The sequence below is a fragment of the Lactuca saligna genome, chromosome 4 (genome assembly GCF_052625555.1).
Source record: "Lactuca saligna cultivar CGN05327 chromosome 4, ASM5262555v1, whole genome shotgun sequence".
In the NCBI taxonomy this organism is placed as follows: Eukaryota; Viridiplantae; Streptophyta; class Magnoliopsida; order Asterales; family Asteraceae; genus Lactuca; species Lactuca saligna.
This window is the reverse complement of record NC_136420.1, coordinates 269,042,070-269,069,290: the sequence shown is the minus strand read 5'-3', so window position 1 is coordinate 269,069,290 and position 27,221 is coordinate 269,042,070. Positions and strand designations below refer to the sequence as shown.

Below are 27,221 nucleotides of genomic sequence, written 5' to 3'. Positions count from 1 at the left end.
AAACCGCAGTAGCAGGGGCCGTACAATCCCTACTTATATGCCCAATCCGACCGCACTTGTAGCAGCCGGAACTCCCTGCCTTTCACGCCCCCTCGTGCATCCTCCCACACTTGCCACACCGACCGTGGCTCTGCTGACTCCTGGACCTGTGATCTGAAACCTTGGGCTTTTTGCCCGCACTACCTGAACCCGAAACCGCCTCCGGTTTCCTCTTCCTCTCCATCTCGAGATCAATCTCCCTCTCCCTGGCTCTAGCAATCATGTCGTCCAGCGTTTTACAACTGGACCGGCTCACAAACATGCGGATATCACTTCGCAACATCTCATGATAACGGGCCTTCTTCATCTCCTCATCGGCTGCATACTGAGGAACAAGAAGAGCCCTCTCCCTGAACTTGGCGGTGATCTCCGCCACTGACTCGGTAGTCTGAGTAAGATCCTGGAACTCCCTGGCTAGCTGCTGCACCTCAATGACTGGTGCAAACTCCGCCCTGAACCTGGTAGAGAAATCAGTCTAGGTCATAGCATCCAACGCCGCATCATCCCCGATGGCGTGTCCGACCTCCTCCCACCAATCCCGTGCCCTGTCCTTCAGTAGACAGGACGCCAATCTGACCTTGTCCACCTCGGGACATCTGCTAGTGCGGAATGCGTTGGCCACATCCGCCAACCACCTGGTACTCGCTATGGGGTCCCGTGCCCCATGATAGTCTGGAGCCCCGCATGCCCTGAACTCTCTGAACGTAAGTGTGCGTGACCCCATCACGGCCGCCATCTCAGCACGGAAAGTACTCAATCGCTCATCCATCAGCTCTAAAATACCCTCCTTGATCGAACCGAAGATCACAGGAGTCTGCTCTAGTATGATGCGGGTAACCTCAGAAGAAAGGAACTCTCTGGTCTGCTCATCCATCTGCCCGACCTCCGGGCCTGATCCCGATCCTGATCCCCCTCCGGCATCTGAGCTGCCGCCTGCTGGTCTCGGGCGCAAAACTACCATTCTGAAACATATCATAACAACATCAGAACATTGAAATATCTCAAGGGATCATGACACTGCTACTAGCTTCCTGGTCTTGTCTTGGCCTCCCTTGATTCGAGTACGGATCCTCTGCTTTCAGTAGTACGGGCCCATACTACCTTCCACATCTATCCGTACTTTCCTCAAGAACTGCCTTGACTCCACCAAGTCACTTCTACTACTGCTATTCTCTGCTACTCTCATCCTAGGCTTGCCCTAGGAAAATCTCAGGCTCAACACAACTGGTCCTCAGCTGCTGAAGGTTTCCTCATAACGCCAATTAGCCATTACCTAAACACCATCACATGTGATGAGGATCAGATAATCCTTCGAGTAAAAGACCCGTCCCTATAACGGTTGGACTCAAACAAGAGCTGCGCAATAGGGCCAGTTCCAGTACTCTGAGATTATTCAATCCTAGTCACATGTGGTGTGACGTGTTCACCTAATGGCTAACTCCCATCACTCGGAACCCCACTAAGCACAAAGCAAGCAGCATTCGGACACGGAAAACAGACTCAAGCAAACTATTCTCATAACAAGAAACTGCACTAGCATAAGATGTTAAGCTCCTGCTATCAGGCATAACCTAATCAGGCTATCCTACTGCTGTCTACTCAGTACTAGCATGCAATACTCATAAAGCTGTAACACATAAGCAGGCACATAAGGCATTCTCCTAAATCCTTAGTCCTATACTAGCATGCTGTTCTACTAAAACTGAAATTGAACAAATAACTTGTATGGGTAATTTGGGAGTACTTACTTGAGCTCGGCTGACCGCATGCACACACCTCTATCTTGTTTTAAAAAAATTCTTCCTTTCTAAGTACTTTCAAAATTCTTTTTATAAAACGTTTTTATTTTAATAAAATCTTTCATTTCCCTTAGTTTGAGTTCAGATACACTCGGAAGTGTATCCGAATCCCTCAAACCAGGGCTCTGATACCAACTTGAAACGACCCAAAAAAAATTTGTTTTTAATATAATCAAAACTGTAATCAGAGTATCATATAATAAAACCATGCGTGATGTATTCCAAAACATAATAAAATACTGAGCGGAGAAGTGTATCATGCTACATCAAATCAAACAACTAAATCAATCCCAGGCTAAAGCTGAGGCGGTGGTGTGTGCGATGCCGTCATCCCGAGCTCTTCCCTTTGCTTGCGGAAGTACCTGAAACCAAAACTGAAACTGTAAGCACGAAGCTTAGTGAGCTCCCCCAAAATACCACATACCATACAATAACAATATCATGTAAACACATATCGGGCCTTGCCCACTGCATCGGGACGAAGCCCGGAACTGCATCGGACCGAAGTCCGGAACAGACTGGGACCTTGTCCCCTGCATCGGACCGAAGTCCGGAACTGGCTGCATCGGACCGAAGTCCGGAACTGACTGCATCGGACCGAAGTCCGGAACTGGCTGCATCGGACCGAAGTCCGGAACTGACTGCATCGGACCGAAGTCCGGAACTGACTGCATCGGACCAAAGTCCGGAACTGAGCATAGCATAGCATATCATAACAACTAGCATGAACACCTATACTGCATACTACATTGGGCCGTAGCCCGGAACACATAATACATAACACATAAAACATAGCTCACAAATCCTGTCTGAGCCACGAAGGCATTAAACATACTAACTACTGCATCGGATCAAGTCCGGAAACTACTGCTAACTGGACGGGCCGGCATTGTGGCCTTAGACCCGTCCCTACTGGAAGGAAACTCACCTCGTAAACTGGCGGCTGAGTGTGTGTCTCTGAAAGCTAACGGCTGCTGCTCCTGAATCTCCTCGGCTACAAGTCCATGAACACACTCAATCAAATACTAAACACTGCACTTGGGGTAAAATGACCCTTTTACCCTTGGTCAAAGTCAACTTACTTTTGGGGCTGACTCGCCGAGTTGGGCCGCCCAACTCGCCGAGTCTCACTCTCACTTCCAACTCATACTCACTGCGACTCGTCGAGTGTGGCATCGACTCGACGAGTACCCTCTTGATCCAAGAACTCAGACAATCTTCATCCGACTCGCCGAGTCGTATGAACAGACTCGACGAGTTGTTCTTGATCCTAAGGAGATTGCCTTGGACTCGCCGAGTTGTATGAACAACTCGTCGAGTCCCTCCATCACTGAGTCTACCCTCAACTCGCTGAGTCCACTCTCTAACTCACTGGGTGCACTCGGCACTGCTAAAAACGAAGGAATCAGGGACTCGCGACCCGACTCGCCGAGTCGCTCATCCCGACTCGCCGAGTCGCTGCCATGCAGCTAGTTTTTACTCGATTTCTCTTGAATCCAACACATGCAAATGATAGATCTGGGTCCAATAAGCTGTTTTACCACGTAAAGTTTCCAACTTTACGTGCACAACCTCATGAATAAGGGAAATAGGGCTAAAAGATGCACAAAATGAGTAGATCCATGGCTAATATGCAATGTAACTCCAAAAAGACAGTAGATCTGGGCTCTACAACACCCCAACATTCAGATCCAAAGGTATTTCGACTTATTAAGACATTCATGCAAACATAAGGCTTGGAACAAACATCAAATAGCTCTTAGAAGAGCTCTAATGGAAGTTTAAAGCATATAACAAGAAGGGAACTCCGAAAATACCTCAATAAACTCAGATTTGCCCTTGGATCTTTGCACTACAACTCGTTTCCTTGCTTCTTTCTTCTTCTCCTTCTTCACACCTTCACAAAAATGGCACCAAATCACTTATAAGCTCTCAAGGGAGGATTAGGGTTCTTTCACTGTGTTCTCAGGGTGAAAGTGGCGAGAATGAGGCTATAATGTGGTTTAAATAGTGGGCAAACCTGGGGATTTAGGGTTTCACCCAGACGGACGGACTCGCCGAGTCCGGGATATGGACTCGTCGAGTCCCCGGCTCCCGCGTGCACAAAATACGCGACCCAACTCGGCGAGTCAGGCTAGAACTCGCCGAGTCCCTCTTGAAAACTTAGACAATTAACAATTAATTAACATACCGGGAACGGGTCGTTACAATTGGTGGGTTGCACCTGATCCTACATCGGCTTGGAAGGAGAACGAAACATCTACTTATAAGGGGTGTGGATACCTTCCTTGACACAACGCGTTTTAAAGCCGTGAGGGCAGCAGATCCCGTAAGAACTCTGCAGTTAAGCGTGCTCGGGCGGGAGTAGTACCGGGATGGGTGACCCCCTGGGAAGTCCTCGTGCCGAGTGGCCCAAAACGAACAATATTGTGATACGTGCCAGAGGGGGATGTTACAAATGGTATCAAAGCTAGGGCACGGGTCGATGTGTTCGACAGGGACGTCGAACCCTATAATGGGGGGTAAAGGTGGGTTGCACCTGATCCTACATCAGCTTGGAAGGAGAACGAAACATCTACTTATAAGGGGTGTGGATACCTTCCTTGACACAACGCGTTTTAAAGCCGTGAGGGCAGCAGATCCCATAAGAACTCTGCAGTTAAGCGTGCTCGGGCGGGAGTAGTACCGGGATGGGTGACCCCCTGGGAAGTCCTCGTGCCGAGTGGCCCAAAGCGGACAATATTGTGATACGTGCCAGAGGGGATGTTACAAAACATTTAAAGGGTATTGTCGAAGGATTACTAGTTTCAGTGATTCAACCGTCTTACGTGGAAGTACTAAAACTTTGTGGGATTGGAATTCCAAGAAAGGAATCAAATACTAGAGTATTTCTTAATTCATAAATATTTGTTATCATGTTCGTCTAAAGAGTCGTGTAGCTAACCTAACGAATCGTTTGAAGATTCGTTAGCGAGAAAACCAATATCCATCTTTCCTTTTTGGTTTGTCTCAAAATAATAGTCTACTTCTAAAAATAAATAACATTTTTACCAAAATACCCCTTATTATTACTTTACCAACTAAGCATTCAATGAAACATTAAATACAAAGTAAGGACAAAATTGTCATTTTATTATATAAAGTTAGTGGTAATTAATGTTTCCTTAATTTGTGTGTTTTTTGTCTATTGACAATAATATTGGGACGGAAGGAGTATTATTTTTTTTTCCTTCTTATCCACATCGGTATTCTAGTTTTTCGGGCAAAATGAGTTAGCATTAAAATCAATGGTTAATGACGAAAGAATCACTATATTTTATAATTATTTTCCGGTATAACAACCAAATTCTTATCGGCATTAAAAAACCACCCATTTTTAGATTAAAAAAAATAATCACGACCAATATGACCTGCATAAACTCACGAATTTTTATTTTGTGCTAAAAAAATCAACCATAAATTGATGGTTAAAATTGATTTTTGGAAAAATACATTTTCTTTGTTTGTAATTAAACCAACTCTAATAGGTAAGAATGGTCGCGCTACAATGTTTTACAAAAAAAACATAGTTTTTTTTTTTTTTTAATTTATTAAAAATTGATGGTTAAACCGGATATATAATCATTGTTTAATAACATGAAATAAAATCTTAACTAATCGTAATCTCATTGTACATAAATCTTCCACAAAATTTTTCGCCACACCAATCCATCAATAGTAAAAAGCTATCATGCATTTTGGTCGTCCTATTTATTTCAGGGTACTGGTACGACCACCATAGGAGATATTAGTAAGGTCATGCATAAAGAATACAGAATTATCAATCAAAATAGCATGGTAGTAGAATGCTGTATTGTCATAGTTTCATTTTTGCCTTAAGTTCCAAAGCTAGGTTCCATTACAAATACACAATTGCGAGATTTAAACTCAGAACTCTCGCACTTTCACATTAATTAGAAGTAATAAGCTGAAGCTGGCGAGCCCGAACTACCACCTGAAGCCGTGCGAGTGCATGCATGCATTCTAATGCTATACGAGACTGCCTCCGAACATAAGCTCCTCGTACTACTGCTTGCAGCTTCACAAGACTCCTCAACGCCTTATATGCTCTCCGTGCCTATGTACGAATCACAATCATTAATTATTCCGTTTTATAAAAGAACTTTTAATTCAGTGTTGAAACAAAGAAAACATAATTTGAATAGACGTACGAGGTGCCTTCGAAAGCAAGTTTGGATTTTAGTGGCTGCAGCCATTTCTTTGACCAATGGGGTGTCACAAACATTATCATCGATTGTGACGGGAGTTGATGGTGGTGGTGATGGAGGCGGTGGTGGCGGTGGTTGCTCTTGAGAAAATGTTGTATTGTTGGTATGGAGGACAATGATGGTCTCGCTGGGACGTGAAGACGACCGGAGAAACTTTCTACGGACAACACCAAACCAAGATCTTCGGGGTTTTGCCATTGAAATCTGTATGCTCGAGGACCATTGTAGCTAATGATCGACTGGTTTTAAAGAAATGAATATGAAAGTAGAGTAGTAGACGTAAAGGCCGGAGATGTGCGCCCCATATACAGGTTTTGGCCATACTTGTTTGCGTGTATGAGAACGTGAGGGCATGAATGATGATTTATGAATTCGTCTATGAAAGCGATATGGTGTTTTTAAAAGGTTTCAAAGCTTTAAAATAGTTTCCTAGTTGGCCACCATGCTATTTTTGGGAAAGTCAATGCATTTATTTATCTGACAAAATTGCAAAAATAGTTCCTTTGTATGTAAATTTTTGGGGTTTTAGTTCAAACCCCGATTTTTTTGGATTAGTGGTCCTTTTGAGCTAGTTTCGTTGCGGATTTGGTCCCTCGGTAAATTGAAATGACTATAATACCCTTCTAATTTACTTTTTATGTTTTTTTCTATTTAATTTAAATGAAAAAGAAAATAATTAATTAATTTGGACCCATCTATATATATATATATATATATATATATATATATATATATATATATATATATATATATATATATATATATATATATATATATATATATATATATATATATATATATATATATATATATACAGCTAAGAAAAAAAAACCCATGTATCTTCTTCTCCCCACTCACCTATAACTCAAAGCCATTAAAAATCAGATTAGCAAAAAGGATGATAATATGAAAGTAATGAAATTGGTGGTGTGTTGGGGTTTATCAAAAGGAAAGAGAAATGTTTTGGTACTCGATTCGGTTTTTTTATTAATAGAGCTAAAGGGGGAGACGGAGGATCTGTGTGATTTGCAGGTGACGAATGAAAGTACAAAGGGTTCTTGGTGGGTGATTTCAGAAGTAGGCGGTGAGAGGGGATTAAGTGCAAGATGAAGAATGGGGTTTAGATATCAGAGAGGGTCGTTGATTTGGACCTGGAAGACGAGAGGAGTGGATAGAATACAATAAAAAACATCACTCCTCCATTACTAGCAGCTGCTTCATCTTCATCTAGTGGTAACCTCTCCGGTGAGATCTCTACAGGTATTCTGGTGATCTGCTTATTATTTGTTCAAGAACTGAGCATAACTTAATTCAAAAATCAAAGTTGCAGGTGGTTGAGTAAGATGATGATGGACCACAAAAAGAACCAAACCCACCAGAGTATTGTGAAACCAGAGCCGGAGCCTTGTGAACTTCTCAAAGTGTCCAAGAATATATAAATCTACACTTTTGTTATACCCTGAAGATAACTTTTACACGTGAAAGTTCTTTTGTTTTTTCTATCAATTTTCATAGTGCTTTGATAATTAGCCTCCCACCTTTCCCTACTGATCATCGTCTCTGTCGACATCCTCCCATAGCATCTTCTTTTTACCAGTAACGTGATCTTAATTTCAGGTATGAGCTGAGATGATCAGAAACAAATTGGCATGAGATTTGTTTGAGAGGATGGATTAAGGAATAAAGGCATGTATTGGGTGACGATTCAAGCACGAATTTACTAGATATTCTCGAATTAAAATTAAGGCCAGCAACAATTATCTATATTTTTAGATACTAACAATCTTAGTGTCCAATTTTCAGGGAATCTTTAGAAATCCAAGTAACAAAGGAAATTTTTTCATTGGTTTGGGTTGTATATCCGAAATGGGATGTGTCTACTAATAAATTACATGTTGAAGTAGAGTGTTGTATCTCGCACACAAGGTGTTTGACAAAAATCCTCAAAAAAGAGATCATCATTGTTTTTGACCGGCCTCTGATCCTGTATGTTTACGTCAGAGAGAGAGAGGGAGAGCGAGCGAGAGAGAGAGAGAGAGAGAGAGAGAGAGAGAGAGAGATGTCCTTTATTATTATTTTAATTGTTAAAATAAATAAATAAATATTAAATTTTAAGAAAAATGAAAAATAAATACCCCAAGGGTATTATAGTCATTTCAATTTTAGGAGGGATTATTTTCACATACAAACCACTCCAAAAGGACCATGAATCCAAAAAACTCAAGGTTTGGACTAAAACCTCAAAGATTTGCATACCATAGGGACCATTTTTGCAAGTTTGTCGATTTATCTGGTTATAATTTAGATATTGTATTCTTATAGAAAATATTAATCACAACTTTTAAAAATTAGAAGTTGTTAAAATAAGAGCAACAAATAAATATGTTATATCTCATCTTTCTCATAAAATTTATTTGTAATTCACTAGGTGTGAGATTCATATATTACATGTGTTTAATTTAAAAATAAAAATATGAAATTTTAACAATTTGAAAATTTTAAATTTATAAGAAAAATAAGAAAAAATTTGAAATTATTAAAATTAATGAAACTTTAATATATTGAATACATTACATATATAAACATTTTCTTAATATATATATATATATATATATATATATATATATATATATATATATATATATATATGACCTTACACATTAAATGTGGAATTTTAATTTAATAAAATAAGAAATACAATAAAATGACAAAGTGGAAAATAGAAAATTTAAAAATTCTAGAAAACATCAAGTATCCAAATGAAAAAGAAGAGGACATATGACAAAAAAGCCTTCATTTATTATAATAGATTTGAAGTATTAATTTAAAAAATAGATTAAACTATCTTTCTTAAAAACAAGCTTAAACAAGTTATGACTAAAATCAAAGTTATAAAATTGTTAAAAGATAAATATACGAAGATGGTTTACTCACCAGCTCTGCTGCAGCTTTTGTACATCCCCTACCATTTCCATTGCTTCTACCACAAGCCACTCCAAAATGATAAAATCATAAAACACTTCTAGAATTGTATACTTTCACTTAATATCATTCAAAGTTATTACCGTATTATTATTTCATTAATTTTAATCTATAATTAATCAAATTAATCTATAACTAGATGGGGAACCCTGGCGTTGCGAGGGTCGGATACAACAATTTTTTTCGTTCTTTGCTTTTTGAAAATGTTATTCGATCAACTATTTGTTTATAGTTTGATTTGTTCATTCATTCCCTCTTTAACTGATCTATAAATAAATAAATAAATAAATAAAAACCATCAATGAATCTATAAACAAAACTAATAAAGTGATATTTAGTAAATAGATTTACAAATATTTATGTATCTTTTAAAAAAACTATAAAGTTTCCCATGCTCCACATGGGTCAAGGGTTTTGATTTGTGTCGGTTAATTTTTTTAAGGTTTGTTTTAGGAGATTGTAAAGTCTCCTCTGCGGCAAATAAGCTATATAATAGATTAGAAGTATGTTCTTTCGTTTATAAATCCATATCTATACATAGACTCTAAAAAAAATTTGCATCCGACACAAACTTTTGTTAAGTAACTGACCTAACTGCAACTTGATTAATTTTAACCGGAAGCGTGTTTTGCCTATTTTTATTTCAAAATTGTGGTGACTTGATAAGATAATGGAAGATATGGTAGATAACCTGACCCATTTTCAATTCCTGGCACCACTAAGCCTTTGTGGCCATGAAGGTTCGCCTACAGTGACTCCAGAGCATGAAGCAAAGCTTTATGTTTGCAGCGGGGGATTAATCGGTGCGCGAAAGTTGACCCGGAAACCCTCGTTAGGAAGTTCCCTTTCACAAAAAAAAAAAAAAAAAAAAAAAAAAAAAAAAAAAACCCTTGAAAAGTTTAACTATCTACATCAATCTTAAAAAATCATCAAAACAAAACATGCCTATGAACACTTCAAATCTAAAAACATAAGAATCAAACATTTTTCAAAATAGGGAAAACAACATCTGAATATATGACCATTTTGTCCTCTTACGTTAAAGGTACATCACATTTTCTCCATGTTTCCTCCTTTACCTGCCAACATCATATCTAAGCTTCTTGAATGCCTTCAATTTTTCTTTATTCCCTAAATGAATAAGTAAGATTATTGTACGTTTACATATAATCACGTATCTTAATCATCATTTATAAAAACATTAGTTTTACCTTCAATGGTGGCTGCATCTTTCTTGTAAGTAATGGTTTTACATATGTCGATAATCAGCATCTTCCATTAACTTTTAAGGTGGTTGGTGCAAATCTAGAAAAAAAAAAAAAAAAAGGTCGATGTTTTATACAGATTAAGATGCTACTATAAATAACAGCTACTAAACAAAATATGAATAATAAAATATACATACTATCAAGTCAACTGGAAAGTAGATTTACCTGATTGTTTGAGTTACAAACAGTACTTAAATTTTTGAGGTTGCCCTTTAGTCTATACTCATCATTGTCAATCGTCCTCCCCGAGACCAAAAATTAAAATTCCATTATTTATAGTGTAAATAAAGTTCTTTTGTATAAAGTTCTTTCCTTGGATAAATTATCCTTGACTTTTGTATAAATTTGATCTTTACCGGTACTTTCTGAATATTGACCAAATTTACTAAAATCAAGAATAATCACATGCAACACTTAAATTGGTTCCTATAATCCATGAACCTCTTCAACTTTATAAATTTTATTATGTCTTCTGTTTCCAACCTCGACATCTCAATTCCCCAAATTTATAACTCTTATCTGTTCATTATCAAGGTGATGTAATTTATGTACAGGGGGCGTTTTGGTTATCAAATAACTATACCTCAAATATATGAATAATGATAGTGAGAGATCAACATAAGTGATGACAAAGAAACATGTTGAGGAACTGATGTCGGTGGATGACAACCCTCTAATCCCTTTTACAGTCTTTTACGGTCTGAGATTCAAACAACCCCCAAAAAAAGTCAACATAAGAATAAAAAGGCTACCATAAGAATAAAAAAGTTAATTTAAAAGTAATAAACAGGAAGATGATTAATCTGATGGAAAATCGAACGAAAGTCAATTGAAAGCCCTAACTGCCAACCAGAATTCGAATTCATGAAAAAGAAGTTCACCTGCAAAAACCTCTTCACAATAACCCTTATCATCGTTCTCCTCCATACTACTTATACCCATAGGCCTACATTCGAAGCCCTGAAAGCAGCAATCATACCATAAGACGGTGAGATTTCTGGCAAATTAATCATTGGGTAGGAGAACAATGAAGGAGAATAGCTTATCAAAGTCACATGTCGAACCCTATCGGAGGTACGCGAAGGTGGCGACCTCTTCTCCACCGTCTCCACAAAATGGGTGTGTCTAAGTCGCTTCGCTTGTTGAGAGAATACCCACCAGAAAGAGGAAGTAGAAACGTGACCCTACTTTCGAAATCAGATTGCAAGCCCTCCAAGAATACCTTTCAGAATACCCACAAACAGACAGGGAGGAAGTAGAAACGTGAAAGAGGAAGAAACATTACCTTCTCGTCATTAATTAAGAGAAATAGAGGCAGAGAGACGTTTGGCAGTTCGTTCTTCCTTCCACCTCGATCGATTAAAAAAAGAACAGTGGTGGCACCGCTGGGGATCGATGATGATGTAGAGAACATAGAAAGAAAGATCTTAAAATCTGGAAACCAGCGAGCAGGTGGTTGATCGAGATTCAAACACGCAATCGCATTCATCTGATCGCTCACTCCTTCTATAGGCTTTTTCTTAGCCATCAGCTTTCGGAATTTTGAAGGGGAAATAAATGGCACTCCTGAGAGGGAGATAAGGCGGTGGAGAAAGTTGGTGGGTTAGGCGTAAACGAACTGAACGATCGGCGAATCGTCCGTCAACTGTTCGGCGGAAGTTCGTTTATGTTCGTTTATTTAATAAATGAACGAACATGAAAAAAAATTATCGTTCGTTTAGTTAAATGAACGAACATGAACAATGGCCTCGTTCGTTCATTTATGTTCGTGAACATTCGTTTACAATGTTCATTTACGTTCGTTTATGTTCGTTCGTTTAAGTTTATTTATATTCATGTATATTCAATTATTTTTTATTATATTGCTATATTATATGTTCGTTTATATTCATATATGTTTAACTGTGTTTTTTTTATCTTTGTTCGTTTATGATTGTTCGTTTATGTTCGTTTAGCATGTTCACGAACATAAATGAACGAACATGAACAAACTAATTTGTTAAACGAACGAACATGAACAAGAAAATCTCGTTCGTTTATCCGTTCGTGTTCGTTTGTTGTTCGGCTAACTTAAACGAACGAACATGAACAAAACCTTGTTCGTGTTCGTTTGGTTCGTTTACAGCCCTAGGTGGGGGTGCTTATGGCGGTGGATTGTTTGAGGAGTAACACGCACACTAATCCATCACGTGCCAGCAAGGAAGAAAAGAAAAACAATTAAAAAAAACATAAAAAATCAAGAACTGTTAAAAAATTTGTATATATATATATATATATATATATATATATATATATATATATATATATATATATATATATATATATATATGAATGCTTAACTTCTTCTAATAGCTATTTAAATCTAACCTAATAAATAAAGATAAATTTGTCAAATGTCAAATTCTTATTGAATTTGACACATATCATTTTCTTAAAATTTTATAATTATTTTTTTTTCACTTGTCATTTATGTATTTTTTTTCATTTTTATTCAACTTCCACCTATTAAATATCACGTCATAGTAATTAATGTGAATTAATGTATATATAAACATTCTGTTTGTGAATTCTTATTAATTAGTTTTATTAGTATAGATTCATTAAGACAAATTACATGAATGATTCTTGTGGTTTATTCTATTTATTGTATTTATTTCGAAAATTTACTTTAAAAAAATACTTAATTTTTAAACATTCATATTCAACACGATTTTTTAAACATGATAATACTTTTTATTAGTATAGATTGAATTACTTATTCATCATTTCATTTATATTTATTTTCTAAATTTTACTTTAGAAAACACTTAATGTCTATACCTTATATTTAACTTTTTTTAATCAACCCGTGTAATACACGGGTTTCATACCTAGTATTTTATAAAAAGAAAATTGAGTGACTAACTCATATAAATATAAACAATAGTGTGATGAATTTTGGAAATGGTCCCTAATGGATCATATTTAAAACGAAGGTCTCAAAGAACCTAAACAATATCCAATCCTTCCTTCCTCTCAATATTGATCAAATAACCCCTGAGGCTTCAAGTCCTCTGTAGCACCTGGTTTCCGGTACGTACTCCTTGCAATTTACATTTTTAAATAATGCATTTTTGCCTTGGACTCGGCGAGTTGATGGGCCAACTCGCCGAGTAGGAGTGGGATAAGGCGCGAGGACTGGACTTTGGACTTGGCAAGTGGCGAGTAGACCCTGTTTGGGCAAAAACCCTAACCCGGGTGTTTGCACCCTATTTAAACGCTCTAACTTGGCCTCCTTTGTCCCTAACACTTCCAGAGAGCTTTAGAGCGAAACCCTATCCCCCATATTGTTCTTGAGAGTGTTTTTGGCTTTGTGAAGACGGATTGGAGCTTAGAAGAAGAAGGAAGAGATTGAAGTGTGCAAGGAGGGGAGGTAGATTCGGAATCTACACTGTGAGAAGCTTCCATTAAGGTAGAAAAGTTCTTACCTTGATCACTAGTTCATTATATCTCCTTTTTGTCCCAAATTAGTGGTTTTCAAGCCCTAAAACCTCAAGCTCCATGTGTTTATGCTCTATGTTCTGAAAGGACTCCGGATTTGGACCTTATGAGTGTATTAGAAGTATAAAGTTTCTATGGTTGAAGTGATTGAGGTCCCCATTGAGTGTATGACCTCATTAAGAGCTTGGTTTTGCCTTTTTGAGCTTATAGGGCCATGCATGCACGTAAAGTTTGCAACTTTACGTGATAAGCATGCCCAAGGAACATGGATCTATGGTTTGGAAGCGTTGCATGTCTCAGGTTTGGTCTGTATGGGGAATGGGTCATAGGGACTTGGCGAGTCCCAAGATGGAACTCGACGAGTTCTATGAAGATGGCCATAGACTCGGCGAGTTGGATGAACAACTCGGTGAGTCATATGAATATTGCCTGGAACTCGACGAGTTGTTCTTCAAACTTAGCAAGTTGTTCTTGGACTCGGCGAGTCGGATCGCGAGTCGGTTCTATAGTCCTAAGTAGTGAGTTAAGGGTGACTCAGTGAGTGGGAATATGGACTTGGCGTGCAGGACCAGGTTAGTAGGAGAAGGACTCGACGAGTCCGTGCCATGACTCGGCGAGTCCAATCAAAATTATGAGTGGCTAATATATGTTTATGGATTTGTAGTTCAATCATTTGATTTGAGGGTATTTATGAGTGGCTAATATATGTTTATGGATTTGTAGCTGAAGGATTTCCGGTGCAGCATTCAGACGTCCGGCAGTCAAACTTTTGGTAGCTACTTTTCGAGGTGAGTTTCCTACCAGTAGGAATGGGTCTAAGGCACCAAGGCCGCCCGTATAGAAGATATGATAGTATCGGAGTGTGGGCAGAGCCCGTATCTCATAGTTGAGTTTGATGATGATAAATTCTAGTGTGGTAGACTTGTTTATACTTGTTGTCTGTGTGATACTTGTATGTTATGGTTTAGTAGCGGAGTGTGGGCGAGGCCCGTATCTCCCAGATAGTGGAGTGTGGGCGAGGCCCGTATCTCCCAGATAGCGGAGTGTGGGCGAGGCCCGTATCTCCTAGATAGCAGAGTGTGGGCGAGGCCCGTATCCCCATGAGTGTGGGCGACGCCCGTATCTCTTAGTTGTTCATTATATGTTTGTATGGTATGTGGTATTATGGGGGAACTCACTAAGCTTCGTGCTTATATTTTAGAGTTTTGGTTTCAGGTACCTCTTCAGCGAAGGGGAAAGAGTTGGCACGGTAGCGTCACATCATACACTGTAACGCCCGCAGATCCGGGCTAGTCAATTTAGAGGCAATAGGGTTCAAAAATGACTTTTAGACAAAAGATTATTTAGAATAAATAATCTTAACCAAGTTGTAGAATATGACACAAGCTTTCCGTACATATAAAGAACGCCGAAATCCGAGCTATAACGAAGAAGTTATGGCCCGCCGAAGTTTTACGGCAAAACCGGCACAGCACCGGGAGACGTAAATAGTGAATTTATGATAGAAGAATTTTTAGCCTTAGCAATCTAAACAAAAGTCGTAGAATATGTTAAACTAAGAACATCAATAAAAAGAACGCCCAAATCTGACTTCGTATGAAGAAGTTATGATTTTTCTAAGATTCGGCTTAGCAGTGCACGGCCCGAAACTCGAATTTTAGTTCGAGCGGTTTTTGGATTACGCGACCTAAATGAGAGTTGAAGGTCTCATTAATAAGAACTCAACGGTAAAAAGATAGACGAAAACGGAATCCGGATAAAGGAGTTATGAACACTTCGCGGTCATTTAACAGTCTAAACGCCTCCTACTGTTAAATTTGAGATCGGTCGAGAATTAGCTGACGGAGTCTAAACGAAAGTTGTAGATCTTGATTTTACCTACGCGTGAATATAAAGAACGTCGAAAACGGAGCTCGTATGCGAAAGTTATGATTTTTCTAAGTTTGAAGGCTGATACGCGATAGGGGGTGACGTGGCACCACCAGAATTGGACACGTGGCACCACCAGAAGGCCACCACATGGACCAACTCGGCGAGTAGGTCCCCCCTACTCGGCGAGTAGGCCAGTCAGCACCCCTATAAATAGAGGTGTCGGGTTCCATTCATTCTCACACCTTCAACCTTCTTCTTTCTCTCTCTATACTCTCTCTCTCTAAGCTCCCTTAAGCCCCTAAAAGCCTAGGTAAACCCCCTAGCACCCGAAGGAAGCCCCGAGGCTCCCGGAGTCCCGAGAAAAAGGGTCTTTCGGCTTGGAAACGCTGCTCCAGCGAAGCCCGGTTTTGCGAAAAACCCGCTGTAAGTGAGCTATGCCTACGCTATCTTTAGTATAACTTATGTTTTAATATAGTAACATTATTAGGAACTTATAATGAGAATTTGGGCTATTATTGTAACGCCCGTAGATCCGGGCTAGTCAATTTAGAGGCAATATGGGTCGAAAACGAATTTTCGGCAAAAGATTATTTAGAATAAATAATTTTAACCAAGTTATAGTATATATCACAAGGTTTCCGTACATATAAAGAACGCCAAAATATGAGTTATAACGAAGAAGTTATGGCCCGTCGAAGTTTTACGGCAAAACCGGCACGGCACCGGGAAGCGTAAAAAGTGAATTTACGATAGAGCGAGATTTAGCCTTAGCGCTCTAAACGAAAGTCGTAGAATATGTTAAACTAAGAACATCGATAAAAAGAACGCCCAAATCTGACTTCGTATTAGGAAGTTATGATTTTTTCTAAGATTTAGCATAGCAGTGCACAGCCCGAAATCTGAATTTTAGATCGGTCGATTTTTAGCCGACGGGATCTAAATGAATGTTGTAGCACTCGTAAATACCAACACGTAGATATAAAGAACATCGATAATAGAGCTCGTATGCGAAAGATATGGACGAAGCTTAGTCCCTACTTTTCGAGCGCGGCGAATTCGATACAGTTTTGTAAATCCGAGATAGAATGAGAATTAGCCAACGAGGTCTAAATGAGAGTTGAAGATCTCATTAATAGGAACTCAACGGTAAAAAGACAGACAAAAACGGAACTCGTATGCGAAAGTTATGGACGAAGCTTAGTCCCTACTTTTTGAGCGCGGCGAATTCGATACAGTTTTGTAAATCCGAGATAGAATGAGAATTAGCTAACGAGGTCTAAACGAAAGTTGAAGATCTCATTAATAGGATCTCAACGGTAAAAAGATAGACAAAAACGGAGCTCGTATGCAAAAGTTACGGACGAAGCTTAGAGGCTACTTTACTATAAAACTCCTATAAATACAAGGGTGAACTCCTCATATTTTCTTCACACCATAAGCCTCTCTTTCTCTCTCTAACTTCTCTCTAGCCTCCCTAAACCCCTCCCAAGTCTACGGAACCTCCCTAGCACGAGTAGAAAGCCCCGGAGCGCCCGACGGCTCCAAGAAGAAAAGCTTTCGGCTTGGAAACGCTGCTCCAGCGAAGCCCGGTTTTTAATAAAAACTCGCTGTAAGTGAGCTACGCCTATACTATATTTAATATAGATTTTATTTAATTATAGTAACATTATTAGGACCTTAAAATAATTATTTGGGCTATTATTATGAGTTATATTGAGTGCTATTTAACGCTTATATAATAGTAATAATAGCTAGACTATTAATTAGTCGTGGTTAACGTTAAAAACTAAACTCTAGTGGTATTGATACTAGGTTTTGTCGAGGAAAATTGTTTTGAGATAACGAAGTGCTGTCTGAGTTCGGAATCACCACCTAATCAGGTGAGTGCATAGTCCCTTTCATCTTACACATAGATATGAAGTATTTTATATAAACTACGTGCTATGTGTGTATATTATCTGAATACTTGCTGTCTATGCTGGATGAACGTTTTATACATGTTTTAAAGGATTTAAACTGTATACGTATTTTATATATACGAATATGTTGGGTATGATGATGGGTAGATAAATGATGAGAGATAGAAGATGATGTGAGTATACATTGGCAACTATAGACTTAGTGCTTATGGGACAAACACCGGTAGCTATGGACTTAGTACCTGTTAGACGTTGGTAGCTATGGATTTAGTACCTGTTGAACATTGGTAGCTATGGACTTAGTACCTATTAGATAAAGACTGGTAGCTATGGATTTAGTACCCAATGAATAGACTATAACAGCTATGGAATTAGTGTTTTATGAACGAACATTGGCAGCTATGGATTTAGTGCCAGTCCTAGAACCCTGGAAGTAAGGGACTTCGGAATAAACGAATGAAGGATAGATGACTCTTAGGATAAATCCTTAAAGAGTAAAGAAGATAATGGGGATGGTAATTGGGTTGATTGTTTGATTAAACATAATAATTATATTATTGTGGGTTGAAAACCCTATGTACTCACCAGGTTTCCCAACCTGACCCACTCAGTTTATGTATACCACAGGTGACGAAATGAAGTGACATTACACTGAGAGATTTAAAGAGGTGTAGATCACTAGTGTAAATAAATGTAAGTTCTGTTTATGCTTATGTTTCTGTATTAACGATGACATCCCAAACGTTTTAAGATGAATAAAAATACGTTTCTTCGAAAATGTTTTAATAACGTATTTATCGTGTTTTTCTGGGAACAAATTCCGCAACCTTTTTATAAAATGAAGTACTCTGATTTTTATAAAGCATAAACAAAATCGGTCTTTTCTGGCCGTGATTTTGGGGATGTCACAGTTGGTATCAGAGCATTAGTTTAAGCGAACTAGGAATATGGATTTATTTCTAGACTTAAACTTAGAATGCTAAGCGATGATTGTGAGGTGTGAGCACTAGCTTAATTTAGGAATGATGCCTAAATTGTTTTTATGTGCTAAATGATTTGTTATGCTATAGTTTGATCGGATCTATGGTCTGTTGCCGACCGGATCTGGAAACCTTATGTGTTTAGGATTCTAAACGTACGAATACGATATTAGAACTAGCATATAAACGTTTCGGAGTGATAAGGATGATTTAAACGTCAATCCTAAGTAAAGATCTAGATTCACCATATTCGGTGTAGAGATCAAGATGGAAAGAACCCGTAGCGGAAACGTAAATGCGAATGGGAACCGAAACCCACCCCCAGTGGTTCAGCAAATACCTGTTGCTGAAGAAGTTGCGCCTGAGCCAGTCACCATGGCTGGAGTTCAAGCCATGATTCGGGCTATGTTAGCTGAACAAAGGGAAGAAATGAGACAGATGTTGAATAGGGACGAAGCTACCGTACGTGTTGAACCGACGGAGCCAGTTCCCGAGCAATCTGAGGAAGGGAACTACAGCCGCCAAGTGAGTCAAGTAGGGACTCAAGGTGAGCAAAGGGATGGGCCAGAAGGGAGAAACAACAAGGATGGGCGAATGTACAAGAATTTCTTGGGTGCGAAACCACCAAGCCTCTCAGGAAGCCCGAAGCCGGTTGAGATTATGGATTGGATCTCTGAGATGGAGATGTTGTTTGAGAGCTACAGCTGTAACGAGAAATAGAAGACTGTCTTCGCAGTAAGACAGCTGAAAGCTAGAGTCTTGAGCTGGTGGAAGCTATTGGCAGATACGATGCCATGAGGAGAAGCCTTAAGGATGTCGTGGGAAGAGTTTTTGGAGCAGTTGAAAATGCAGTACTACTCGGAGGTAGATCTGATAGACCTAAACAACGAGTTTCAGAACCTGAAGAAAGAGAAGATGAGTATTGACGAGTATGCCACCACATTCACCGAAAGGATGAAGCTATTCCCCTACTTGGTGCCTATTGAACTCTCCAAGATTGATAGGTTTGCTAACGGACTGCCCATGGACTTTGGCCCAATGGTCAAAATGGCAACTACTTTGAAAGCAGCTGTTAAGGCAGCTAAGAACGTAGAGGCCCAGATAAGAGAAAAGGTTCTAGAAAAAGATAAGGTAGGAGAGAAGCGGAAGTTTGAAGGATCTTCGAGGCCGAACAAGGAAAGAAAATTCTCAAAGCTTGGAGGAGCAGATGGAGGTGAAGCAAGATGGTGTGATAGATGCAAGAAGAAGCATGGTGGAAAGTGCAACGAAGAAGTGACTTGTTACAAGTGTGGGAGGACTGGTCACTATTCCAAAGACTGCACGCATAATGACAAAGTATGTTACGAATGTGGAGGCAAGGGGCACATGTCCAGAGACTGCCCAAGGAAAATAAAGCAGCAAGACCAGAAACGCCACCAAGGCCGAGGGCATTTCACATGATCCTTGACGAGGCAGAGAACCATGGAAGGAATCAAGAATGAGGACTTCTTACCCGAAGATCGGATTATGCAGTAGCCATAGTTTCGTACGATGTAGCCTAGTAGAGGCATAGTCTAGGGTAAACTTGAACACCTATGTAATAGTTTCGAGAAATAATGAAATCTTCGTTTTGTTATCTGGTGTGTGAAATTGTTGTGTGATTTGTTGCATGGTGACTTGGGAAACTGCGAGATGATACTTGGGACGAGTATGAGTAGGTGTGAATGGTAGTAGAGGCCTATACTACCGGAAGCACATGACTCACACTTGGATCAGGGAAAGTCACAAGGTTACCAAGAAACTAGTAATTGATTTTGTTTTATTCAAGTATGTCGTTACCATTGTTTCGGTAATGACTAAGAAGATTGTTGTTATCCCGACCCTAGTGGTCATATCAAATTGAGTCCGAATACAATGAGTAGGTTACGTGGTTCAGAGAACCAAGTTTGATGTAGCGTCCGAATTAAACCAAACGATTGAAATCAAAGCGATCAATAGAAGTATCACGATTATTGTTAAATAAGTTGGTAGCTAGAAATGCTACATGTTAAAAGATGATTATATCACATTAGATGATGAAGGAAGGCATATTCCATTCCGGAATTTGACTCTAAGAGACCTGAGTCTAAGCATTGCTACATACGATGATAGGTCATTAGAATATGACATATCGGTCAATTGTAGTAATCAAATTAACTTATCCTAAGTTTATTAAGAAGAAGAAGGAGTCTCTGATAAAGAATGAGGTTGTGACACGAAGGTCATGATTGAAAGTCTAACGAGCTGGTGCAAGACCGAGCACCACCTGCAGTCAAGGAGTCCAAGAGTTAGATACTCGTTCGAAGCAACATAGAAGTTACAGTTATTACCTAGGGTGAAGAGATAATTTATGGAGTCATTATACAATCCTGTTTCGTTGATGATTCCGGGACGTAATCATCCTAAGGGGGAGATAATTGTAACGCCCGTAGATCCGGGCTAGTCAATTTAGAGGCAATATGGGTCGAAAACGAATTTTCGGCAAAAGATTATTTAGAATAAATAATTTTAACCAAGTTATAGTATATATCACAAGGTTTCCGTACATATAAAGAACGCCAAAATATGAGTTATAACGAAGAAGTTATGGCCCGTCGAAGTTTTACGGCAAAACCAGCACGACACCGGGAAGCGTAAAAAGTGAATTTACGATAGAGCGAGATTTAGCCTTAGCGCTCTAAACGAAAGTCGTAGAATATGTTAAACTAAGAACATCGATAAAAAGAACGCCCAAATCTGACTTCGTATTAGGAAGTTATGATTTTTTCTAAGATTTAGCATAGCAGTGCACAGCCCGAAATCTGAATTTTAGATCGGTCGATTTTTAGCCGACGGGATCTAAATGAATGTTGTAGCACTCGTAAATACCAACACGTAGATATAAAGAACGTCGATAATAGAGCTCGTATGCGAAAGATATGGACGAAGCTTAGTCCCTACTTTTCGAGCGCGGCGAATTCGATACAGTTTTGTAAATCCGAGATAGAATGAGAATTAGCCAACGAGGTCTAAATGAGAGTTGAAGATCTCATTAATAGGAACTCAACGGTAAAAAGACAGACAAAAACGGAACTCGTATGCGAAAGTTATGGACGAAGCTTAGTCCCTACTTTTCGAGCGCGGCGAATTCGATACAGTTTTGTAAATCCGAGATAGAATGAGAATTAGCTAACGAGGTCTAAACGAAAGTTGAAGATCTCATTAATAGGATCTCAACGGTAAAAAGATAGACAAAAACGGAGCTCGTATGCAAAAGTTACGGACGAAGCTTAGAGGCTACTTTACTATAAAACTCCTATAAATACAAGGGTGAACTCCTCATATTTTCTTCACACCATAAGCCTCTCTTTCTCTCTCTAACTTCTCTCTAGCCTCCCTAAACCCCTCCCAAGTCTACGGAACCTCCCTAGCACGAGTAGAAAGCCCCGGAGCGCCCGACGGCTCCGAGAAGAAAAGCTTTCGGCTTGGAAACGCTGCTCCAGCGAAGCCCGGTTTTTAATAAAAACTCGCTGTAAGTGAGCTATGCTTATACTATATTTAATATAGATTTTATTTAATCATAGTAACATTATTAGGACCTTAAAATAATTATTTGGGCTATTATTATGAGTTATATTGAGTGCTATTTAACGCTTATATAATAGTAATAATAGCTAGACTATTAATTAGTCGTGATTAACGTTAAAAACTAAACTCTAGTGGTATTGATACTAGGTTTTGTCGAGGAAAATTGTTTTGAGATAACGAAGTGCTGTCTGAGTTCGGAATCACCACCTAATCAGGTGAGTGCATAGTCCCTTTCATCTTACACATAGATATGAAGTATTTTATATAAACTACGTGCTATGTGTGTATATTATCTGAATACTTGCTGTCTATGCTGGATGAACGTTTTATACATGTTTTAAAGGATTTAAACTGTATACGTATTTTATATATACGAATATGTTGGGTATGATGATGGGTAGATAAATGATGAGAGATAGAAGATGATGTGAGTATACATTGGCAGCTATAGACTTAGTGCCTATGGGACAAACACCGGTAGCTATGGACTTAGTACCTGTTAGACGTTGGTAGCTATGGATTTAGTACCTGTTGAACATTGGTAGCTATGGACTTAGTACCTATTAGATAAAGACTGGTAGCTATGGATTTAGTACCCGATGAATAGACTATAACAGCTATGGAATTAGTGTTTTATGAACGAACATTGGCAGCTATGGATTTAGTGCCAGTCCTAGAACCCTGGAAGTAAGGGACTTCGGAATAAACGAATGAAGGATAGATGACTCTTAGGATAAATCCTTAAAGAGTAAAGAAGATAATGGGGATGGTAATTGGGTTGATTGTTTGATTAAACATAATAATTATATTATTGTGGGTTGAAAACCCTATGTACTCACCAGGTTTCCCAACCTGACCCACTCAGTTTATGTATACCACAGGTGACGAAATGAAGTGACATTACACTGAGAGATTTAAAGAGGTGTAGATCACTAGTGTAAATAAATGTAAGTTCTGTTTATGCTTATGTTTCTGTATTAACGATGACATCCCAAACGTTTTAAGATGAATAAAAATACGTTTCTTCGAAAATGTTTTAATAACGTATTTATCGTGTTTTTCTGGGAACAAATTCCGCAACCTTTTTATAAAATGAAGTACTCTGATTTTTATAAAGCATAAACAAAATCGGTCTTTTCTGGCCGTGATTTTGGGGATGTCACAATTATTATGAGTTATATTGAGTGTTATTTAACGCTTATATAATAATAATAATAGTCAGACTATTAATTAGTCACGGTTATCGTTAGACTAAACCCTAGTGGTACTGGTACTAGGTTTTATCGAAGGAATATCGTTTTGAGAGTATCGAAGCGCTGTCCGAGTGCTGAGTCACCACCTACTCAGGTGAGTGCATGGTCCCTTTCATCTTACACATAGATATGAAGTATTTAATATAAATTACGTGTTGTGAGTGCATAGTCCCTTTCATCTTACACATAGATATGAAGTATTTTATATAAACTACGTGCTATGTGTGCATATTATCTGAATACTTGTTGTCTATGTTGGATGTGCGTTTTATACATGTTTTAAAGGATTTAAACTGTATACGTATTTTATATATACGAATATGTTGGGTATGATGATGGGTAGATGAATGATGAGAGATAGAAGATGACGTGAGTATACATTGGCAGCTATAGACTTAGTACCTATGGGACAAACACCGGTAGCTATGGACTTAGTACCTGTTAGACGTTGGTAGCTATGGATTTAGTACCTGTTGGGAATTGGTAGCTATGGACTTAGTACCTATTAGTTAGACACTGGTAGCTATGGATTTAGTACCTGTAGGAATTGGTAGCTATGGACTTAGTACCTGTCGAGCACTGGTAGCTATGGATTTAGTACCCGATGAGTAAGATATAGCAGCTATGGAATTAGTGCTTTACGAACGAACATTGGCAGCTATGGATTTAGTGTCAGTCCTATGACCCTGGAAGTAAGGGACTTCGGAATAAACGAATGCAGGATAGACGACTCTTAGGTTAAATCCTTAAGAGTAAAGAAGATAATGGGGATGGGTAATTGGGTTGATTCTTTGATTGAACATAATAATTATATTATTGTGGGTTGAAAACCCTATGTACTCACCAGGTTTCCCAACCTGACCCACTCAGTTTATGTATATCACAGGTGACAAAATGAAGTGACATTACACTGAGAGATTTAAAGAGATGTAGATCACTAGTGTAAATCATTGTAAGTTCTGTTTATGCTTATGTTTCTATATTAACGATGACATCCCAAACGTTTTAAGATGAATAAAAATACGTTTCTTCGAAAATGTTTTAATAACGTATTTATCGTGTTTTTCTAGGAACAAATTCCGCAACCTTTTTATAAAATGAAGTACTCTGATTTTTCATAAAGCATAAACAAAAATCGGTCTTTTCTGGCCGTGATTTTGGGGATGTCACATACACACCCCTTGTTTTCCGCATTATGAGATTGTTCTGGGATTTGTACTCTGACACTATGGTTGATTCCATGTATTGGTTTTCAGACACGTAACATGATTTAAGAAACAATATGATCAAATGTTGTTTATTTTCAAATGATTTGCAATGTGTTTAATTAAAAATGAAATTTTTGGACAAAAAAAATTGGGTTGTTACAAGTTGGTATCAGAGCCCTGGTTTGAGGGATTCGGACACACCCTTGGGGATGTCTGAAATCAAATCAAGGGATTAAAGGGTTTCAAAAAAAAGTTTTTTAAAGGATTAAGTAAAGAGTTTTACGAAAGAACGAAGGGTGTGATGTGCGCGACCGGCCGAGCTCAAGTAAGTATTCCCCAAAATACCCATACAAGTTTATGTTATGTTTAGCAGTTTCAGTAGAACGGCATGCTAGAATAGGACTAAGGATCTAGGAGTGATGCCTTATGTGCCTACTTTATGTGCTTCATCTTATAAGATTTCCATGCTAGTATTGAGTAGACAGCAGTAGGATAGCCTATTTAGGTTATACCTGACAGTATGAGTTTAGCAATGTATGCTAGACCCGTTTCTCTCTATGAGGACGGAATTACTTGAGGTTGTTCCCTGTTGTCTGAATGCTTCTTGCTTTGTGCTTTGTGGGGCTCTGAGTGATGGGAGTTAGCCATTAGGTGAATACATCACGTCACATGTGACCGGGGTTGAATAAACTTAGAGTGCTGGATTTGGCCCTATTGCGTAGCTCTTGTTTGAGTCTAACCGTTGTAGGGACGAGTCGGTTACTCGAAGGATTATCTGAGCCTCATCACATGTGATGGTATTCAGGTAATAACTAATTGGCATCACAAGGAGGCCTTCAGCAGCTGAGGACCGGGTAGGGTGGAGTTAGAGGTTTCCCTAGGGCAAGCCTAGGATGAGTATAGCAGTGATCAGCAGTGGTGAAAGGGATCTAGTGGAGTCGAGGCAGTCCTTGAAGAAGGTACGGATAGATGTGGAATGTAGTATCGACCCGTGCTACTGAAAGCAGAGGATCCGTACCCAAAATAAGGAAGGCCGAGACAAGCCCAGGGAACTTGAAATAGATGTGATTCCTTTAGAAGTATCAGTACCACTAATGGTTACCGTGTCTATTGCAGAATGGTGGTACTACGTCAAAGGCCAACTGGTGGCAGTTCTGGAGAGGGATCGGGTTCGGGATCAGGTTCTGAGCCAGTAGATGAGAGGCTACGCGAGTTCATCACGTCAGAGATCACCAGAGGCATCCTTAAGTTGACCCCCATCATTTTCGGGTCGATCAAGGAAGGGATAGTCGAGTTGATGGAGGACCGCCTCAGGGCATTCAGGAGTGACATGACATCTGGCCAGTCAGGATCTCGCATACTGTCCTTTAAGGACTTCAGGAGCAGTGGTGCGCCGGATTTCCATGGGGCGAAGGACCCCATTGCTGCCAGACGATGGATTGCGGACATTGAGTCCGCACAGCTGACTAGCTTCTGCCCGAGGGGTCGAAGGCGAGATACACAACAGGGTGTTTGAGAGACAAAGCTAGATATTGGTGGGAGTCCGTCGGTGACTCGTTGGGAGCCTCGGTTGTTGAGGCTATGACCTGTCGGACTTTGTGATCAGGTTCAGGGCAGAGTTTGCGCTGGCTGTCGAGCTTCAGCAGCTGGCCAGGGAGTTCTTATACATGAGACAGACTACAGAGACTGTGGTGGAGATCACCGCCAAGTTCCGGCAGAGGGCATTACTGGTGCCCCAGTATGCTGGAGATGAGGATATGAGGAGGACCCGCTACCATGACATGCTCTGTGCTGACATCCGAGAGCATGTTAGCTTTTTAGCTTGCCCTACCCTAGAGTCCATGATTTTTAGGGCAAGGGAGAGGGAGATTGATCTGGAGCATATCCGGAAGAGGAAGGCAGAGGCAGGGCAGGTGGCTGGGGCTTCGGGGAAGAAGCCCAAGGGATCAGATGGTAGGCCAAAAGGCTAAGGAGGACCAGGCCGCTGCGGGAAATACGGCAGGTCACACGAGGGAGCATGCAGATTGGGATCGGCGGGCTGCTACAAGTACGGCAAGATGGTACACTTTAGCAGGGATTGTACTACCCCTGCCTCGATTGTTTAGACATCTGAGTTATTGTGTTTCCATTGCAACCAGAGGGGCCACAAGAGGGCCAATTGCCCTCAGTTGACAACAGCATCAGCGCCTGTGAAGGCGCCGACTCCAGCGACTCTGAGGATCATAGATGGCCGACAGGGCAAGACAGAGGCTCCAGTAGTGAGGAGTCGGGCCTTTCAGTTGACTACCGAGGAGGCACGCGCCGCACCCGATGTGGTGACTGGTATGATTCTTTATTTATGCTTTTATGTTATGATGCTGTAATGTTGATATGTTATGTGTATGTGCTCTGCTTAGGACTGTTCCATGTGAACGACATTCCAGTTCAGGTGTTGTTCGATTCGGGGCACAACACACTTCCGACTTCTAAAATCCGTAACTTTCACATACGACCTCCGTTTTTGACGTTCTTTATATCCACGCATAGGTAAAAATAATATCTACAACTTTCATTTTGACTCCGTCGGCT

At 39.6% G+C, this 27,221-nt stretch overlaps 1 protein-coding gene and 2 long non-coding RNA genes across 6 annotated transcripts; 1 reads left to right on the top strand and 2 right to left on the bottom strand.

The window, feature by feature from the left end:
- Positions 1–5,549: 5,549 nt before the first annotated feature.
- IQD20 (IQ-domain 20) lies at positions 5,550–6,531 on the bottom strand. Its single transcript, XM_078987246.1, has 2 exons — positions 6,050–6,531; positions 5,550–5,955 (listed from the first exon to the last, which is right to left on the bottom strand). Exons 1-2 carry the CDS (start codon positions 6,302–6,304, stop codon positions 5,788–5,790), a joined length of 423 nt encoding a protein of 140 aa, XP_078843372.1. The 5' UTR covers positions 6,305–6,531; the 3' UTR covers positions 5,550–5,787.
- Positions 6,532–9,978: 3,447 nt separating this feature from the next.
- On the bottom strand, positions 9,979–11,924 carry LOC145043597 (uncharacterized). Of its 4 annotated transcripts, none has more exons than XR_013681074.1 (5): positions 11,399–11,924; positions 11,238–11,316; positions 10,522–11,056; positions 10,300–10,393; positions 9,979–10,219 (listed from the first exon to the last, which is right to left on the bottom strand). It is a non-coding gene; the product is annotated as an uncharacterized LOC145043597 (long non-coding RNA). The 4 variants fall into 4 exon arrangements; XR_013681072.1 differs by having other exon boundaries at positions 11,421–11,922; XR_013681071.1 differs by having other exon boundaries at positions 11,238–11,924.
- Positions 11,925–22,349: 10,425 nt separating this feature from the next.
- On the top strand, positions 22,350–26,957 carry LOC145039128 (uncharacterized). The gene is made up of 5 exons (XR_013679746.1): positions 22,350–22,407; positions 23,074–23,139; positions 23,470–23,539; positions 24,332–24,978; positions 25,770–26,957. It is a non-coding gene; the product is annotated as an uncharacterized LOC145039128 (long non-coding RNA).
- Positions 26,958–27,221: the final 264 nt, after the last annotated feature.